Source organism: Oreochromis niloticus, linkage group LG14, assembly GCF_001858045.2.
Source record: "Oreochromis niloticus isolate F11D_XX linkage group LG14, O_niloticus_UMD_NMBU, whole genome shotgun sequence".
Taxonomy (NCBI): Eukaryota; Metazoa; Chordata; class Actinopteri; order Cichliformes; family Cichlidae; genus Oreochromis; species Oreochromis niloticus.
This window is the reverse complement of record NC_031979.2, coordinates 10,882,657-10,901,913: the sequence shown is the minus strand read 5'-3', so window position 1 is coordinate 10,901,913 and position 19,257 is coordinate 10,882,657. Positions and strand designations below refer to the sequence as shown.

The window sequence follows — 19,257 nt, the reverse complement described above, 5'->3', positions numbered from 1 at the left end:
GGTACTGAGAGATGCCATCTAAAGGAATCGACTCTGGACTAAAGCAGCGTTTTAACCGTTTCATTGTTAGCCCCGCCCCCTAACTCTGATGGGTGAGGTTGACAGATGAAATAAATTCATTATGCAGTGCATCACAGTAACCATGAAAAAAATAATAATTGCTTCTAAAAATAAATGAGTTGGTTTTAAATGAATTAACATTTTAATTATATATTTAATACTTTTATTTCCAGTTTAACTCATGAAATTTAATGAATTTAATGATGCACTCATTATTCTTATTATTTAATGATTGTTTATTTATTTTAGCATTCTTGGCACTCCATAAATTACATGCTCAACTACTTGCTTGGAGGTGTTTTTTTTAACAGTTATTTGTAAAGGAGAGTGTTTAGATTTTAGTCTAAACTATGAATGACTCAAACCCAGCCATTGTCTGGGTCTGTATTTTGCTCTGAACACTAATGCTTTGGTCAAATATATGCTGATGCTGGTCTCAGCTCCTGCGTCTCCCACAATAGGAGCTGCTACAAGTTCAAGGTAAAAGGCTCAGTAACCTGTTGGGCTTGGAACCTTTCTTGCTTTGCCTTTAACTCAGCTTTTTTCTGACCGACTAGTGTCTGGTTAGGTTCATTCGGACATTGAGCAGCAATAGGCTTCTTCACCACATCTAAAGGGGAATCACACTTTTGGCATACAGGGAACCTTAATAGGTCTCCTGGCACTGCTATTTCTTGCCATTAAGTAATCTTTGACATCACTGTTATTCTCTTTAGGACAGTTTTAGTAGCTTAGACAACTCTCTTAGTTGAAGTTTAACAGAAATGTTTAACAAAGACAAGAAGAAATTCTTGTCTCTGTTTTAACGCTGCACTAAGCTCACTGTCAGTAGGAGGATTCTTGGACCTTTGGCTCAGTTTGTCTACTTGCTTTGCAAGCTCATCCACTCTCCTTTCAAGCTTAGATGCCTCGCTCTGTTTTGTAGTCTGTATTGGAACAGGCTCATCGTCATAGGAGGGTACATCAAAAATGGAGTGGGCATGTACAGCTGCTTTTGTAGAACCAAGATATTTTAGCCTAGCTTTGCAGATCTAGCACCTTCCTCAGTTCTTAACACGATGAGGACTTCTGAAAATGCTGATGGACTGTTTTTTTTGTTCTCTAGCTGGAGAGCTATGAGGAGACTCATCCCAGCAGCCTCTATTGAACTGTCTGAGCAGGTGTTTGCTCAAGGTTTCAACAGAGACTGCCCCTCTAGAAATAGCTCGAGTGAGGAGGCTATGGAGTGTGTTCAAATATGCTGAGGACTTTTCTCCACTATTCTGATTGGAGCTGAGAAAGGCTGCAAATAACTCTTCTCCGTTCTCTACAACACTAAAATCAGAATCACACTGCCTAAAATAAGCTCTGACAGGTGAGCTCACATCAAAACACTTAACGATATTTGCTGCTGCACTGAGCAAAGTTTCAGTAATGTTCCTAACCTTTAGTGCATCATTAAAGGAGGAATCAGAGGAGAAGATCCACTTGTGTGCGCCATGTTTCATAGTCTACTTCTCTAGTGGGCCTAGGAGTGCGGCCAGAGAAGGTGCGCAGTCTGGTTTGTGTAGACCACGAAGTTGTTGTCTCATTTCTGATAACATGCTCAACAACAAGCTTCTGAATCTGAGGTTGGTTAAGAAGACTGATCAATATTAACAGGGTTCACCACAGCACTAACAAACGCACTGTGGGTCTGTGTACAATCAGTAGGTTCATCATGATCACTAGCTACAGTGGCATGGAGAGATATGTCACCATCCTGGGCTGTGTGTCAGGAGTCTCAGGTCACTGGCACGTCCTCTGTTCACTGAAAATAAAAGCACAAGACACAGCACGTTAAAAGAATTTAAAAAAGGACACTGAGCCCAAGGTCGCTGCATATGGGGAGGAAAATCAAAAAAGTCTTTTCAATCTTTGATAAAACAGAAACAACACACACGCGCGCACACAGAGCGCAGACTGGAAGACTTGCACCCCACGAGTCAAACCACGGCTTGTGCTGCTTATAATCGTCCAAAGCCTCGATCACAGTCTGGTGCAGCTGCCCACAAACTGGGGCCAGCCAGCTGAGGCGATAAAGAATTCCCAGCACCAGCACAACACAGGGGCGGAGGATCACTCCAGCCCTGCTACAGAGGCGCGGGTCCAAGCAACAGTCCAGAGTGAGGCTGAAAAAAAAGGGGGAAAAAAAGGATAAAACCCAAATTAAAAGAAAACACAATCTGACGAGTCCAGACAAGACAAGGCCAAATAAAAGAAGACAGTTGTTTAAACTGTTGTTTTAAATTTGAGCCCAAATAGGCTTTAATGCTGTAAAAGTGTTTTCAAAATGATCTGAATACTCATAATAGACAGTAAACATTGGACAGCTACTGTGTGTGTGTGTGTGTGTGTGTGTGTGTGTGTGTGTGTGTGTGTGTGTGTCCATTCTTTTTCTCTGCCACTAGATGGTGATGATGTTCATACTTTGCGACTTTTGACTTGTTTGACAAACCAAAGCCAATTTCAGGAGTCATTCCACTTTCTTCAGTTCAGGATGCTCATGAGACAGTGAAAGGAACTAAACAGCTAATATAACAGGTTCATTCCAGCTTCGAGGCAGTTTTGTCAATAAAATGCTTGTATTCTGCTAATGTTTGCTGATCGTTCCTTAAAGGTCCCACAACAGCACACGATCCTTCAGTTTCTAAAGAATAAGTAAAACACAATCTAAAAATGGAACTATATTTACTGTCTCAGCTGCTTTCTAACGCTTTCAAACAGCAAGACTTGGTTCACTGCATTTTTGTCTTTAAGAGGAGACATTTAGGGAATAGTGCTGTGTTGACTCGCTCTTGAACAAACAATAAACCATCCACTTTCCAAGAATAGCTCAATTTGATCATTTTTCTGCACGAGTCAATAATCTGAAGCACTCATACCTCGTATGGACAGATATTTCTGAAAAGTTAACCCACAGGAACCTCACCTACAAAATTATACCATACCATAAAATAGAAAGAAGAAAGAAAAAACAGCCTCATATCTTGATATTGCCTGTTCTATCAGATCCAAGACGGGTGCACTATGAAGGAAAAATATATATTGATGGGGATAGTTTTAGTGTCAGATGAAAGCGATACAGTCCAAAGCTTCAGCTTCAACATAATATATAATACATCTACCCAGCATAATACACTCATCACCAAAAGGAAATGACTGTGATTAGATTGGATGTGACTTGAATGAAAACTCTGTTGCTTGTTCCATTCTGGTAGATGCAGCGTTCTTTGAGAACAGCAAAATACAAATACAGTATAATTTTACAAGTGCGAGAGTTTCTAGCGTTTCAGATATATATATTTTTTTAAATGACAGCCTAATTTGTAAAAGAAAACACAAAGTTTGGACCGATCTCAAACCGCAGCGTAAAGCTCCACCCACCCGGTGCTCTCTTATTAAAGAATCGAGCACACCCGCAAGTCATCCTGTTTCGGGAAAGTCACTGTGGGCTGAAGCGCTTCGTGCTTGCAGAATATTCTCCACGTATTTACAAGACAGGACTCCAGTGAAGCGACACAGTTCTTACAGTCTGTTCTTAGAGGTAAGTTCCCAGTGTGCGTTTGTTTAAGCAGCTCAACAGCTCACTGACATGACAACTTTAACATGTATGACAACAATCTGGGTGCTGTCACAGTGAAGTTCTCTACGAGCTGTGTTTCTGTTATAAAATGAAATAGATCCATGTGGTGATGAGACATTTGTGCTGTTTTTAAACTCCGTGCCGCAGACCACAGGAAAGTGAAAGTCATGGTTGGAGGGGCGTGGCACTGGTCGCACTGTCAGCCGTATCCATAAGAATAATAGTGATCATCATCATCATCACCACCATCACTATGTCCAATCTAGTACTACTAATGATACTAATCCATCGATCCGTCCATCTCTTCTCTTCCACTTATTCAATTCCGGTTATGACACATCGCAGGTTTGTCGCAGGGCTGCAGATAATCATTGACACTGACTAACCTAACCCCACTAACTGGTTGTCTCCTTGTGGAAGGAAGCTGTTGACAACCCACGCAGACACGAGAGAATGCAAACTCAATCACAAGGGCCCTGGCCAGATGGTGGATTCAAACCTAGGATATTCTTCCTGTGAGGATAGTAGTAATAATAGTAATAATATTATTATATGAATAGTAAAGATAACCACATTCATTGATGTGATTACATTATCTGATGAGTTTCATGGGGAAGATTGTACAGCAGCTATAAAAGTGTTTGCATCACCATTTCCTTAAATGTTTTTGTTTCACAGGTGCGATGATGAACTGTTGTGGTCTGCTAACACTCCAGAAGGAACCAGGTACTGATAGAAAATTAAGAGACTGTATTCACTAGAGCCTCACTTCATTATTAAAATCTTCATGTATACTTATTTGTTATCACAGTTTGATGTGGCTACAATGTGAAATTTCTGACTAGAATATATGGGCTGTGTTTGTATCACAATTCTGTTTGTCTGTCAGTTCCTCTGAAGAGCATTGAGGTGGAGCTGGAGGTGAGGGACCATGTGGCTACAGTGGTCTCCACTCTGAACTACGAAAACAAGGAGGACAAACCATTAGAGGCTGTTTTTGTCTTCCCTCTGCCTGGAGATGCTGCTGTCTGTCATTTCAGTGCTCAGGTTGGACAGACACAGATTGTAGCTGAGGTGAAGGAGAAACAGAAGGTGAGCTGGACAGTAAATATAACCTGATTATAAGTGAGATTCAAAATAAACACAGTGAATGTCACTGACATGTGTCACCTGTGCTTCAGGCTCGTGAGGAGTATGATGATGCTCTGAGCTCCGGTCAGCAGGCCTTCCTATTGGAGGAGAGTGATGAGAGTCCAGATATATTCTCTCTGCGTGTGGGCAGTCTGCCTCCAGGAGAGAGCGCCTCCATCAGGTTGGAGTACGTCACTGAGCTGGCTGTGCAGGCTGATGATGGTCTGAGGTTCTGTCTGCCTGCTGTGCTCAACCCTCGATACCAACCTCAGGGTAGGACGACTTCAGAATACTTGGACCAGAAATGCTTCAATGACACTTTTGACAGCCAAACACTACAACACCAATGAGTCATGGCAGATGGCTGCCCTTCCTGAAACTGGTTCTGTTGGAGGTTTTCTGTTGAAAGTACATTTTTCATTCTCACTGTTGCCAAATTATTGCTCATATTGGGTCATGTGATTGTTGGGTTTTCTCTGTGTTATTGCAGCATTTAGAGTATAAAGCACTTTGAGGTAACTGTTTTGAGGTTCTTAGTAACGTAAAGGATTTCAGTGTAAGCAGCCTCATTAATTACAGCATATTTTACCTGATGTTGTGTACAGGTAGTGAAGGTGCAGGTGTCCAGGTGACCTCTGCTCCAGCCTCTCTGGTCCCCTACAGTCTGTGTTTTTCTGCCCGAGTCTCCTCTCCTCGTCCGATCTCTAAAGTAGAGTCCAACTGTTCCCTGGAGCCTCTGCAGTACCTCAACACTGATCAAACCCAGGCCACGGTAGGTAGAGTGCTGATGTGTCTGCTGTGTGTGGTTGTTACTTATTACTGAGGAATAAATATGAATGTGTTTGTGGTGTGCAGGTCAAGCTGGCTGCAGGACACAAGTTTGACAGAGATGTTGAACTGCTGATTTATTACAAAGACGCCCACCAGCCCACTGCTGTGGTGGAGGCAGGACAGGCCTCTGCTGAGCCGGGTGAGTAACATTAGTGTTGTTATTAGCTTTTTAGTAAAAAATATCATTATCCATATTCTTCAGCTCAAGAGTTATAGTTCTGATCAGAAACACTGGTTGTGGGCATGACTGTCATGGTAATCTTGGACTTTTAATGATCTTTGAACTGTTTTTTTTCCAGAGTGGATTTATTGTCCACCATAGATCTTTAATGAATTTGAAAAATAAGAATTGTTAAGCTTGCATAAGTTTGAATATATTTTGGATTTTCTCTAATCCATACATGGTTCAAAGTTTACAGTGGTCTAAAAAAGTGTTTGCCCTCTTCCTGATTTCACAGTTGTTTTTAGATGTTTGTCACACTTTCAGCTCATCAAGCTAATTTAAATATTAGACAAAGATAACACAAGTCAACACAAAATTCAGTTTCTAAATGAACGTGTTTTATATGAAAAAATCCAAACCTACATCATCCTGTATGATAAAGTGATTGACTGACTTTTTCAGGTCATGTCACAGCACCGCAATCAGATTTATGTCAGGACTTTGACTAGGCCACTCCAGAGTCTTCATTTTGTTTTTCTTAAGCCATTCAGAAAAACAACTTGCTGTTGTGTTTTGGATCATGAACAGATGTCCAGACGTTCTCCTTCAGGATGTTTTAGTAGAATTCATGGTTCCATTTACCACAGTGAGCCTTTGTGTTGTTTTTTGTCAGCAGTGGTTTTCTCCTTGAACTTTCCTGTGAATGCCATTTTTGACCAGTTTCTTTTTCTATTGTTGAATCTTGAACTCTGAACTTAACTGAGACATGAGACAACTATGAATTCAGGAAGGGGAAAACACTCTTTCTTACCACTGTATATACAGCTTAAGTGCATACAATCACTTAAATCTTTTACTGAGTGGTGCTTAAGGTTCTGCGATGTCTTTTAACTTGACAAAGCCAAGGCCTGTTACCTTCCCATTTGTGATCATGATTGATTACAACTGGTTGTTACTCTTTGTCATCATGCAAGTTATTTGTTGTGACAGCACTCATTGGACTGACCAATACTCATAACAATGGGAAAAATCAAAGAAAGTCAGTGAAAATCTAAGGAGGAGAATTTTAGATTTACATAAGCTAAACAGGTACAAAGATTATCAAGCTCAAACAACTGCATGCGAGCATGTATGTATGTAAACGTTTGTTTTTGGTTTTTTTGGATGTGTCATCACTTTAATAAGTTTGTAAAGAAGACCCAAACTCTCAATTTTAAGAAATTGGTTAGGATCTTCAGGAACAACCCAAGTATCAGTAATTCTCAAACGTGACATGAACTTTAAACTGCTGGAACACCAGTGTTACTGTACTGGGCGTCAGTGTCCACACTGGGTGTCCGTGTCCACAGTGAAGCGACTTTTTCATCGCTGTGGACTGAGAGGGTGCTGACCAAAGAAGAAGCCCCTTACACTTGACCGAAATTTGCAGCTGGCCACGTGGACAAAGCAAATACCTTCCAGAGAGTTACGGTCAGATGAGAGAAGGATTGAGCTATTGGGCCATAATGATAAGAGGTATTGGAGAAGTAAAGGAGAGGCTTTCAAACTTGAGAACATTGTACCAGCTGTCAAGCATGGTGGTGGTAACATCATGCTTAAACTGGTCATATCTGAGCCTGTTTGCATCATTTTGACTCTGTGTGAATGAGAGAAAATCAAACATTAAAAAAACAGTTTTTTTAAGTCACTAAAGATGACTGTACTGTTATTTCACACTCAAAAAAACAATTCAGAGAGTCAATAAAAGCCCAGGATTACCATGACATTTATTACCATGATAAGTGAATATAAACCACAATTATAAACATGTTGGAATATATAAAAAATTTAAACTTGACATTTTTCTGTCCTTTTCGTGTGTTTCAGGCTCTCTGATGGGTGATCCAGTGGTGATGGTGAGTCTGTACCCTGAGTTCCCCCAGTCTGTGATGTCTTCAATGGCTTCAAGTGGAGAGTTTGTATTTCTATTGGATCGATCTGGAAGCATGAGTAATACTCGGATCAGCAGTGCCAAGGTATTCATAATGTGGTGTTTCATAGTGTTCCTCTGAAACGGTGGCCTCATCATCTTCTCCCTCTTCCCTGAAGGATACTCTGCTCCTCCTGTTGAAGAGCTTACCAATGGGCTGCTATTTCAACATTTACAGTTTTGGGTCTAGTTATGAACACATCTTCTCGTGAGTGACTCAGTCCATAAAACTGTGCTTCAGTCAATGATGTCACTTGTGTGTAAGTGTGTAATAAGATATCTGCCCTAGTTACACCAGATAATGCATTTCTAGAATACTTACAGCTCATTTAGGTGAGCTGCTGTTATGTTATGGTTCTAAAAGGCAGTTTTGAAAGCGCATGAGTGAAACTCATTGAATTACAGTATAGAATTTGGCAGTGCTAAACAGCCATCAATCACTTATTGTCAAGGCTTGCTGTGTGGCAGGTAGTGGTTGGACCCAAACACAGGACTCTAAGATGGAGTATTTAACTTACAGGCAGCAGCTTTTATTCGCTGGCAAAAGCAAACTGAGAAACACAAAACAAAAACTCAAACTAGGAAGAATGACCTAAACTGGCAGTGCATGACATAACTTAACCTGACAAAACATGACAAGGGAGGAACACATGCAGAGGACATGACAACTAACAGAGAAAAACACAGGGCTTAAATACACCAGGGAGTAACGAAGGAATGGAAAACAGGAGGGAAGCACAGCTGGGGCTAATCCGACATAAAGAGACACAGGAAGCAAAGCAGGATACACTGACATAGGACACAGACTATCAAAGTAAAACAGGAAACATGACACATACGCAAAGACAGACTCAGAGACAGGGCTTCACACAGAGATGACTGACTCTGTAACAGAGGGAACAAGGAGACAAGGGTGATTAGACATGTGACTGGGGACTAGGACAGGCACAGAAAAAACATGGGGGCAGAGACTAAACACAAGAAACATACAAAGGAAGGAAGAACTAAGATCACTAAGCACAAACAAAAGATAACCAAAACCAGGAATAACAATCAAAGAATATTAAACCAAGAACTGAAACACAAACACTGGGTCAGAGAGCCAGTACCGTGACACTTATGTGTATCTCATGGCAGTAAGAGTGTGGAGTACAGCCAGAAGACCATGGAGGAGGCTCTGAAGAAAGTTGAGGAGATGGAGGCTGATCTTGGAGGAACAGAGATCCTAGAGCCCCTCAAACATATTTACAGCCAGCCCTGCATTCAAAATCAGCCTAGACAGGTAACACACACACACACACACACACACACTGCATTTCGTTGCCCTGTACCTGTGACATGTGCAATGACAATAAAGTTGAATTCTATTCTATTCTATTCTATTCTATTCTACACACACACACACACACACACACACACACAGAGGTTATATAAATAAACTGACAGGTAAATTAAAGAACACTGACTATCAACATCACGGAGTGTAAGTTTGATAACATCATGGAGAAGCTCACGGCTCTCCAACGGGAGATTGAGAGACCAGTGTCGGACTGTTAGAACAGCTTTGAAATTCTCATGAGTTGTTCGCACTAAAGTAAAAACCACCATCACTTCATGCGGCTATCCCTTCGGCGCCAGCTGCGGTCTCAAGGCTGGAGCTGAACAAAAACTCCCTGATAACGGACTGTTTAGACTGTTCTTCCCATTCTATGCAAGGCCACCTGGGTTGGCTGGAAGACTGTTTACTGAGGACACTGTCTCAGCTGAACTCTGGACACACACACACACACACACACACACACACACACAGACATATATACACATGCAGATGTACACTCATCCCCCCCTCCCCTTCCAAACGCCTTCGACGCTTATTCCCTTCCGATGCTGGCGTGCAGAGGTGCTATGTGCAGAGGTGTTTTTTTCTGTTCTCAAACTGATCTCCCTATTGGAGCTCAGTCTGGGGGGAGTTCTTTTTTCTCCTTATCTTTCCTCATGTTGTGCATTTTCCATTGTTATACCCCTCTGACCTGTCTACCCCATGTGATGTTTGTGTAATGTATGTATGGTCAGAAGGGTAAGATGGCGCTGGCGAAGGTCGGCAGCCTTAACCCAATTTCCTTCGGGGTCAACCTTCAGGATCAATAAAGTTTTATTGAATTGAACTGATCTATTCATCACGATATCTGCAGACCTTGTGGGGTGTTCTTGTTCTACCAGAAAACAAATATGATTCAAATATGGTCTCCAAATTCAACAGATGTCAATCCAGTTTAGCATCTGTGGCTTTTACCGGACAAACAAGTCAGATCCCATTCCCAACTCACAGCATTTAAAAGATCTGGTGCCAGATATCACGTCACCTTCAGGGATCTAGTGGACTCAATGCCTTGATGGGTCAGGGCTATTTTGGTAGAAAAAAGAGGGACCAGCACAATATTAGGCAGGTGGTCATAATGTCATGTCTGATTGGTGTATATGTGTTACTTTTAGCTTGTGTAATTTGACCTTGCATGTAAACTCTGCCCTCTAGCTCTTTGTCTTTACTGATGGAGAGGTGGGGAACACCAAAGAAGTGATCGATCTGGTGAAGAAGAACTCAGGCTCCCACAGGTGAAACAGCAAAATGATGATGACCAATGTTCCCTCTAAGCTGCGCACGTGCGCAATTGCGCACTGCTGGCACGGTCTCTGCGCACAGAAAATCTGTGATGCGCACAAAAAAAATTAACCTGAATTGAAATTAAAATTAATACTTTAACAATTCTGTTTTGCAGTGTTAGTCAGTGAGTGACTGGCTGCTCCCATATTGTATTAGAACGACGCCACCTTATCCCAAAGTCCAGCCAATAATGCGATTCACATTCGTATATACGCAGCTAATCAACGTCGTTGACAAGCTATGACAGCGTCCTTATGTGCCGACACCGGTTTTATAAGTGCCGACACCAGTGGAGTGAAGCCACGTTAATGACAACGTGTACAACCATTGGAGATGTGAGCAGGACAGACGGAACAACTGACGGAAAATGTGTGGACTTTATACCAGTTTTTAAATTGTGTTGATAGGCCACGTAAAACCAGAGTTGTGATAAAAAAATATATGCAATGTTTGGTTTTCTTCCTGAATGCTGTCGTTGTTTATATTTACTGCGGGAAGAAACAGTAAAAACCGCGTTTTATAAGAAAAAAGGCTCGAAAGCGCTCTCCGCCTGTGAGCAAAAACAAACTCCACCCCCCTCTCCCTTTCCTATTCGTCCAAAAAAAGTACCATGTCGACCAATCAAAAAATGATATGGCAACGTGGCATCTAGTTGTTAAGAAACGGGGGGAAGTTTTAGGAGTGACGGCGGTGCTTTGATATGTGAGAGATTTGCGACGTTTAGCGCAAATCTTGTGTAGTTAGTGTGTAGTGTAGTTTTGTTGTGTGTCAGAACAATGAGGCGACTGCTGAATGTTACAGGTGTTACAGGAGTGATACATCTCCTGTTGTCAGGCCTGCAGGTATCAGGCTGTTGTTCTCCTTTATCTCATAGTGGACAGAAATTATTTTTTGGAGTGGCACAAATAATTTGTGTGGCATCAGATTTGATGTAGAACAGCTGATTGTTCTGTAAATAGTTTGAAATGTTTATTTAAAAATGCCTTGGCTGCATTTAAAAAAAATAGCTGCAAAAATCTTTGTTGTTTGCCAAACTGAGTTACTTTTTTGAAGAAGTAACTATATAATTAATTGCCCAGCATTGGTCATTATATACTCTCTCCCAGACCACAGGCTCATAATACAAGTCAGAGCTTTTTTTAAAAATAAAGAAAGTTGTGTTTTCAAAATTGGAGTTCAAGTTATTTTTACTTCCAATAGTGTTAACATACTACACAGGTCATGAACAGGATTTTTTACATTTTCATTGTAAGTGGGCTAAAGCAGTTAATTAAAAGTAGTCTAACATAAATGTAAATGCTGTAATTTGATTATTTTAATAAACCATGTAACTTGGATGGATTAGATATCGGCGCGACCACAGTGCACACGTCTGATGTCGCTCACAGTGGTCCAAGGGATCGCTCAGGGAGTTTGTGTGTTCGCTCAGACACGTGAAAAATTAGAGGGAACATTGATGATGACATGTGCTGCATACCAAACCTGTGTGTTTTAAAAACAGCTGTTGTATTGCAGGTGTTTCTCTTTTGGGATTGGGGAAGGGGCCAGCTCTGCTCTCATCAATGGGATGGCCAAGGAAGGAGGAGGTCACGCTCAGTTCATCACAGGGACTGACAGGATGCAACCAAAAGTAAGACAATAAGTCATAACAATTATCATAAAAGGCAACATGGTGTTGATATTTGGACAGAAGACATAATTTCAAAAAAACAGAAATGTAGAATTTTTTTCTAATTCTTGTTGTTGTCAGGTGATGCAGTCGCTGCGATTTGCTCTGCAGCCAGCTGTGGTTGACATCTCAGTCACATGGGATTTACCAAAGGAAGTGTCTGTCACTGTCCTCTCTCCACCAATCACAGCACTTTTCCAGGGTCAGAGGTCACTGATTTATGCCCAGCTCACTGGACAGGTAGGAGCAGCAGCCTCTCATGTTGTTGTTTAGGTATTTGATGACAGTAATTAACGTGACTTCTAACACTGTAATTCTGTGTCAGAGCTCAGAGGCAGCAGAGGGCTGTGTGACGCTGAAGTACAGCCTGGCAGGTCATCCCTCTGAGAACCAGCTGCACTTCAGTCTCAGACCTGCAGAGGACACTGGGTAAAACATGTTTAATGTAGAGCACAGTGCTCTGTGGGTCATGACCATGAATTGAAACTAATTGCAGCACAGTGTGTGGTTGGTAGGATGGAGAGGTGGAGCAGAATGGTTTCAGGTGCAGTGCCACCTGTGAAGAACAGCACAGCTGTTTGTAATCTGCTGATTAACCTCTCTCCTCATGTAGTCGATGTGCAGCTGGAGGCGAGAGATCAGTGTGTCACAAGCTATTGAAGTACCGGTTTTCTGATTTTCAAGAGCTAAAATCAACAAAGCTAAATCAAAAAGGGCTTGAAATATTTACTCTGAACTTTTTCATGATGTCTCTATGGTTATAGATGTTTTAGCATATGCTCCAATGGAACCAGTATTATTTTGGGAGATTTTAGTAAACGCCCTTTGACTGAGTGAATAACTTCCAGTATCCGACAAGATGAGAAGAAATGTAAACATACGGCACTATCAGAGGAGCTAATCGGTTCTTTTGTCAGATCACTGTACGATTCACTTGGTCCCCACTTGTCCATACAGAAAGATAAACTGAGTTGTTCCAGTCTGGACTCTAAACTGCAACTGAGGGACTGCTTTGACTGCATCAGATGCTGCCTTTTTACATGTTCATCACTGTGTGACCCTCAAGAGGACACAGTGGTGTTAAAAACAGTAAAATGACTGGTAGACTAATATACTATAATAACACAGTATTAACAATGACAAGCATTAGAATTCTGTGTGTTTTCCTTCTCATTTGCAGACTAACAGTCCACAGGTTGGGTGCTCGGACTCTGATTCGTTCTCTGGAGATGGAGGAGAGAGAGCACAGAGGACAGCAAGATGGAGGAGTGAAGGAGAAGGTGGTGCAGCTCAGTGTCCAATCAGGAGTGAGCAGTTCTTTCACTGCCTTCATTGCTGTCAACAAAGACAACGGAGAGGCGATCCAAGCACCTCTTGTCCAGAGAAATATTCCAATGTTCCAACATATGGTTCCATACCTAGGTGAGTTTTTTTCCAAGTGTAAAATAACAATGAGGAACCCCGTCCAGTTTATTTTTATGAGGAAGTAGATGCCTACGTGCTACTGTGTTCTCCACAGAGCATTAGAAAGTAAAAAGCTGAATGGAAGTATAACTAACACACATCTGTGCCTGTCTATGATATCTGCTCTTTTTCATTCAGTAATGGACAGGGATTTCTCTTTACAAGAAGGTGAGTGTGAGAGACACAAGAGGGTCTTTTTAATTAGTTTTTTTTTATTATTATTTTGAATTTTATTAAAAAACATCTTGATGCATGCTTTATCATCCAGATAAAGAAATCCCAGAAAGCTCATCAACCTCAGACCACAGGTGATACCCAGCAGAAGCTACGCAAAGTCTGTAGGGTTCAAAGAAGATACATAAACAGGTGTACCTTTAAGACCCACTATCTGTATGATCAACTCAGCCACCTATAACATCTCATAGTTTCTGGCTTTCGTCTTCAACCCGTTGGTAGACAGCTCTAAACACCACAGCCACACCGCATCCAGAACTCCTTGGATTTTGTTTAAGGTGAAAGCTGTCAATATGGAGGCACATACAAGGGTCAGTACTACAGAGGTTATAGATAAAATAAAAGTATCACGCGTTTTCTAGGTGTGTTTATAACTCTGTGTTATTGTACATATTCTGTGTTATACATCATAATCAATCCAGTCTTTTTTAACTTTTTTAATCTTTATAAAACTTTTTTTTTTTGCAATTTCTGCTGCCCTATTGGTCTGGTCTCTCTTGAAAATCTATGAGAATGTGATATTCATAATTAAAGGATATTTAAAAGTTTACTGCCAAAAATTCTTGCACTTCATAACAGAAATGTACTAACTGGCTTGAAATAGATTGAAACTGTTATGAGATTGCTTCAGGGAGCAGACATGACACCGTCTTTTAGGTTTCGCCATCACTTTGTATTATGCACAACACCACCCTCCTCTGGCTTCCACATGAACTGCACCTTAAACAGCAATTGTTCACACCAGTGACGGTTTTCTACAGTCATTGGTTCACACATATGACAGAAACAATCGTTTCAATACCGTAAATCACTTTTTGGACGGCGATCACTTTTTGGCACAACATCGGCTCTGATAACATTTAAAGCGCATTGAAAAACTATTCTTTGATGCAAAAAGTCCATTATCAATTGTAATTATTAATTTATTATTTTAAATTTCAGATATCGATCTTCATTTTTGTAAACTGGTGAATTAATGATTTTTTTAAAGAATTAAAACGACAAAGTTTGGCAATATATTTTTTAAAACGGATGAATAAAACAGTAAAATAAAATGAGAAATATTTTATAAAAAAAAATATAATAATTAGACGAAATTTCTTTTAAATAAATAAAATTGATTTTCGGTGACACTGGGAGTCATGGTGATGATGACGTGTTTGAGTGCAGGTATAAAAGCAGGAGGCCAAATTGGAATTCGGGTTTCACATTTGAGCGCAAACAGGAGCTTTTTCCCACTAGTGCTGTGAAAACTCGGATTTTTCAAACTACAGCTAACGTTTGAAAATCTTCAAGAAGGATTTGCAAAATGACTTCTACCAACTTCAATCGCGAGATGCACCTGCTCTCCCTTTTCATTGAGGAGGTGATAGATCAACGCTATGGTGAGTACAGCAGGCTAATATGTCAGAGTGCTAGCAAACAAATACAACTTAGATTTTTGTCTTTTATTGTTTGAAGTAGGACTTCATGAGTGTTAACATTTAGGATGAGATGTTTCACACTTGAGTAACATCAATTTTAAGTGCCAGTACACTATAAAGATGGCACCATGTTTTTTTTTAATTGCTGAAAAAAAAACAGTTGAATGCACGCGCCATGGAAATGACGTAAGGCATTGGAGGACGCTGACGTCAGTGCGCGGTCCCATTTTTGCATGTAGCGGGTTTGAGTTGACATGTTTGGGCTGCTGGCGCTGAGTTATACATGAAAGTTTCATAGATTGTGAATGTGTAAAGCTGGAGAATGGAGTTTTAAAAGTTCACAGAGTCGCTGGCTGAGTTTGAGATTAAAACAGTGTGTGCCTGCAATAAGGAGGTGTGAGGTTTCTTACCTAAATGTAGCTGCTTTATTCTCAAGAAATTGATGCTCAACTAATATGAAAATATTACACCTTAAAAAACCTCAGTGAAAGTCCATGCAGCCTTACACCACATGAAAACTTTTACCACGTGAAAAATGTGAAGGCTTTCATAAACAATGAGTTCTGCTGGGAGCTTCTTACTGTTTGTGTGTGGAATAGCTTATGATGATGTAAAGCCATGTCTCGACAATTTAAATTCAGGCTTTAATTTGTGCGATCACATGATTAACGTAGACGCACGCTTTGCTTTCTCGTAGCTGAGCTGGTGAGTCCAATCACTGCACCTCAGATGGTCGTCATTAACTTGAGGAACCGTCAACTGAGCAGCAGCCATCTGGACTCCATGTCCCCCCTGGTCCTCACTCTTTACCATAACCTGGTGACGGGGTCCAAAGACTTTCCTCACATATTGTTTAAAGGATTGTTCCACCGGGACCAGGTGACGACACCATTTGTCCATGTGAGGCAGAGCCAGAGAGAGAACACCACTCCTTCTCCTCCTACGGACTCCCCAGCTGGCATGATGCTGCCGCCTGCGGGCTCCAGCTCTCATCCACGCTTCCTGACTCCAGTTCTTCCAGAGAAAGCGGATCTTGCTGTGCTGAAGGCAGATCGGAGGAACTGCGTCCGCACCCTGACTGTCGACGGCCTCCCCGTCACCAGAGTCATCTCCACTGTTTACCGAACAGAGGACACTGAGATGACGAACCGCTGGAGAATAACAGACTACAGCGCAGACGGCAGAGTTCTCACATCGGTGCTCTGCCGTTTTCTAAATACGTCGGCAAAGCGTGCTAAGAGGAAGGCTCCGGAGGAAGAGAGCAGCATCCGGAGCCCGACTCCAGCAAGGAAGCGCTTGAGAATATAATATACAGTGAAGCATGTCGAACGTCAGCAAGCCTGAACAAAGTGGTAAGTAGTAAATAGTGCTTAAGGTTGTTTCTAAAATAATGTCCTAAAATATTTGAAAATCGTCGAGGTTTTAACTTTTATTCTTTCTTTTCTGCCTCTTGTTTCTAAAAGTCAGGAAAAAGAGTCACGCTGCGAAGAAACACCACACAGAAGCTTTTCCCTCAGTACAATGGTAAATATATTCATCTTGTTATGACTTTTGCTCACAATAACCAGGAGTGTTCCTGTGTTTCTGAAGTGATTCACTCTCATTTGGTGTTATTTGATCCAAAGACAACTGAGGGTCTTCAGAGCAGCGTGAACGGCCGTCACCTGAGAGCAAGACAGTCCTCGGGCCTTCCCTCCAGGTACTCCAGCTTCATCCCACAGTCCAGAGAGATGCAGTTAGGTTGAATGTGAGTGTGAATTGTCTGTTTCTCTGTGTTAGACTGGCCACCTGTCCAGGTTGTACCCCCGCCTCTGGCCCCATAACATGGCTCCAACCTTGAATTGGTTAAGCAGAAGGGATGGATGGATGGATGGATGATCCAAAGAGAAACATTGAAGGCACTCTCACAAAAAAAAGATAAGAACTCATTTTACACATTGTTGAAACATCCTGAAAGTTACTTGTTCTGTTTAGAAACTTGTTGAACTGTCATTAGAGTTTGTTTCGACTTGTTTTTCATTTCTTATTCGGTTCAGCTGTGTTTCTATGTGTCCTTAGTTCCCATAATCAGCCTCCTGTGTGTAAATATTGTGTCAGTCTCCCTTTGTCCCTTGTCAGAGTGTTAGTCTCCATCCCCTCGTGTTTCCTTGCCTCAGTAGCTCTGTTTCCTATAGTTTTCCACCAGTATAGGTTTTGGTTTGACTTTTTCAGTTCCCTCTGTCAGTCTTTGTATTTGGTATTTCCTCATCAGTCTCATCACTTTCCTCTGCAGAGAGAAAACAGGAAAAGGACCTGAAGAGACGTCTATGCAAACGCTCTCATTGTGAAAGATAAGTATACATCCATCTAATCTGTGACTCTGTCACAACTCTGATCAGCAGTTCTTTCAGGTTTGTCTGTTTTGATGATGTTATTAATTGTTATTATCCTTTATCCAGTTAACTTTCAGAGAGGAGCGGAGGGAGGAGCGAAGCCAGTGTGCTCTGTAAACTCTCATTAAAAAAAAGATAAGTATATTTGATTTTCTATAATTATGACAGCTCCTCCTCAGTGAACACTTCCTCTAGTTGCTGAAATCATTTATTAATTTTTTTCTTCCCATTTGTCTTTTGTTTTTCAGGGAAAACAGAGAGGAGACAAGGTGACATTAAGACCTAAGACAGGACGGATTGAACCCTTTTCCGTAAAAAGATTCACTCTGTTTTTAATCATAATATTGATAAAGATCTATAATTCTGCTTACCTGGTTGATAAAGTTATTAAAATGATTCCCTCTTTACTGTCATTTGTCCTTTAGAGAGAAGATGAGAAGAGTGAACGTCAGCAAGAATGAACAAAGTGGTAAGTAGTAAATAGTGTTTAAGGTTGTTTCTAAAATATCCCAAATATTTGAAACTCGTCGAGGTTTTAACTTTCATTCTTTCTTTTCTGCCTCTTGTTTCTAAATGTCAGGAAAAAGAGCCAAGCTGAGAAGAAACACCACACAGAAGATTTTCCCTCATTAAAATGGTAAATATATTCATCTTGTTATGACGTTTGCTCACAATAACCAGGAGTGTTCCCGTTGTTCTGAAGTGATTCACTCTCATTTGGTGTTATTTGGTGTTTGTCTTTGAAAGGAGAGGAGCAGTAACGACACTGGGAGACAAACAACAGGATGATCCAAAGACAACTGAGAGTGTTCAGAGCAGCGTGAACGGCAGTGACCTCAGAGCAAGACAGTCCTCGGGCCTTTGTGGTTCCCTCCAGGTACTCCAGCTTCATCCCACAGTCCAGAGAGATGCAGTTAGGTTGAATGTGAGTGTGAATGGTTGTCTGTTTCACTGTGTTAGACTTGCCACCTGTCCAGGTTGTACCCCCACCTCTGGCCCCATAACAGCTGGGATGGCTCCAATCTTGAATTGGATAAGCTGAAGAAATGGATGGAAGGATGATCCAAAGAGAAACATCAAAGGCCCTCTCACCAGCTTTCATTTATTAAATTTGTCTTTACTGAACGATTTCTGGTGTGTATTTGCATTGATACTCAGACAACAGCCCCTCTTTCTGTTTGTGCTGGAAGATTCAGACAAACACATATTACATATATAGATTGTTATGATATGACTCAGTTTCACATTTAATGCTATATGATAATGATAAGGTCCAGTTTAATAGTATTGCTAGTGTCTAATGAAATGAACACGTGATTTTCAGATCCAGCAAAGTGAATATTTGGAAAGGTTTAATGAGTCATCAGGTATTTCACTACAAAGATGATGTGATTAAAGGTTCTCGTACATGCAGGTCAGAAGTTTTGCTCCATCCTGGATGTTAAATGCTGATCAATGTTTACACATATATGCACATTTCCAACAGCTCATTTCACAGGTCATCAGTCTCCTGACTGCATATGCAGAGTTTTATCATCACCTGTTCATGGCAGACAAACATAATTATGAATTCTTGTTTTAGTTCCATTCAGTCACTCAACATCAGGTATCTGCCTGTCCTGAGCTGTGAGAACTACAGTGAGTTCCTTTCCTCTTTAGCTTAGTATTAATAAA

General features: G+C 41.1%; 1 protein-coding gene and 1 long non-coding RNA gene across 3 annotated transcripts in view; both read left to right on the top strand.

Moving 5' to 3' along the window:
* The first annotated feature begins 3,489 nt into the window (after positions 1-3,489).
* LOC112841698 (von Willebrand factor A domain-containing protein 5A-like) lies at positions 3,490-14,335 on the top strand. Of its 2 annotated transcripts, XM_025897906.1 has the most exons (18): positions 3,490-3,625; positions 3,812-4,009; positions 4,085-4,179; positions 4,343-4,390; positions 4,554-4,756; positions 4,846-5,068; positions 5,401-5,567; positions 5,651-5,765; positions 7,656-7,804; positions 7,878-7,966; positions 8,896-9,040; positions 10,292-10,371; positions 11,936-12,050; positions 12,171-12,329; positions 12,415-12,518; positions 13,270-13,511; positions 13,692-13,721; positions 13,822-14,335. In XM_025897906.1, the coding sequence occupies exons 2-18, from the start codon at positions 3,918-3,920 to the stop codon at positions 13,863-13,865; spliced, it is 2,100 nt and encodes a 699-aa protein (XP_025753691.1). In that variant the 5' UTR covers positions 3,490-3,625; positions 3,812-3,917; the 3' UTR covers positions 13,866-14,335. The 2 variants fall into 2 exon arrangements, with proteins under 2 accessions (XP_025753691.1, XP_025753692.1); XM_025897907.1 differs by lacking the exons at positions 3,490-3,625; positions 13,270-13,511; positions 13,692-13,721; positions 13,822-14,335 and adding an exon at positions 12,591-12,666 and having other exon boundaries at positions 3,981-4,009.
* A 638-nt stretch (positions 14,336-14,973) lies between these two features.
* The window catches only part of LOC102075955 (von Willebrand factor A domain-containing protein 5A), a 39,819-nt gene continuing 35,535 nt past the window's right edge, over positions 14,974-19,257 (top strand). The window contains exons 1-8 of the long non-coding RNA XR_003213695.1: positions 14,974-15,172; positions 15,909-16,563; positions 16,675-16,735; positions 16,837-16,910; positions 16,991-17,894; positions 18,009-18,052; positions 18,150-18,220; positions 18,331-18,460. This is a non-coding gene — a long non-coding RNA (von Willebrand factor A domain-containing protein 5A). The remainder of the gene's footprint in view (positions 15,173-15,908; positions 16,564-16,674; positions 16,736-16,836; positions 16,911-16,990; positions 17,895-18,008; positions 18,053-18,149; positions 18,221-18,330; positions 18,461-19,257) is intronic.

Bases quoted from the DNA above. Each gene is read 5' to 3' on its own strand.
- LOC112841698 (XM_025897906.1), top strand. From the start codon at position 3,918: ATGTCCAATCTAGTACTACTAATGATACTAATCCATCGATCCGTCCAT. The intron at 4,010-4,084 runs GTTTGTCGCAGG...TCCTTGTGGAAG, and splicing joins CCGGTTATGACACATCGCAG to GAAGCTGTTGACAACCCACG. The intron at 10,372-11,935 runs GTGAAACAGCAA...GTTGTATTGCAG, and splicing joins AAGAACTCAGGCTCCCACAG to GTGTTTCTCTTTTGGGATTG.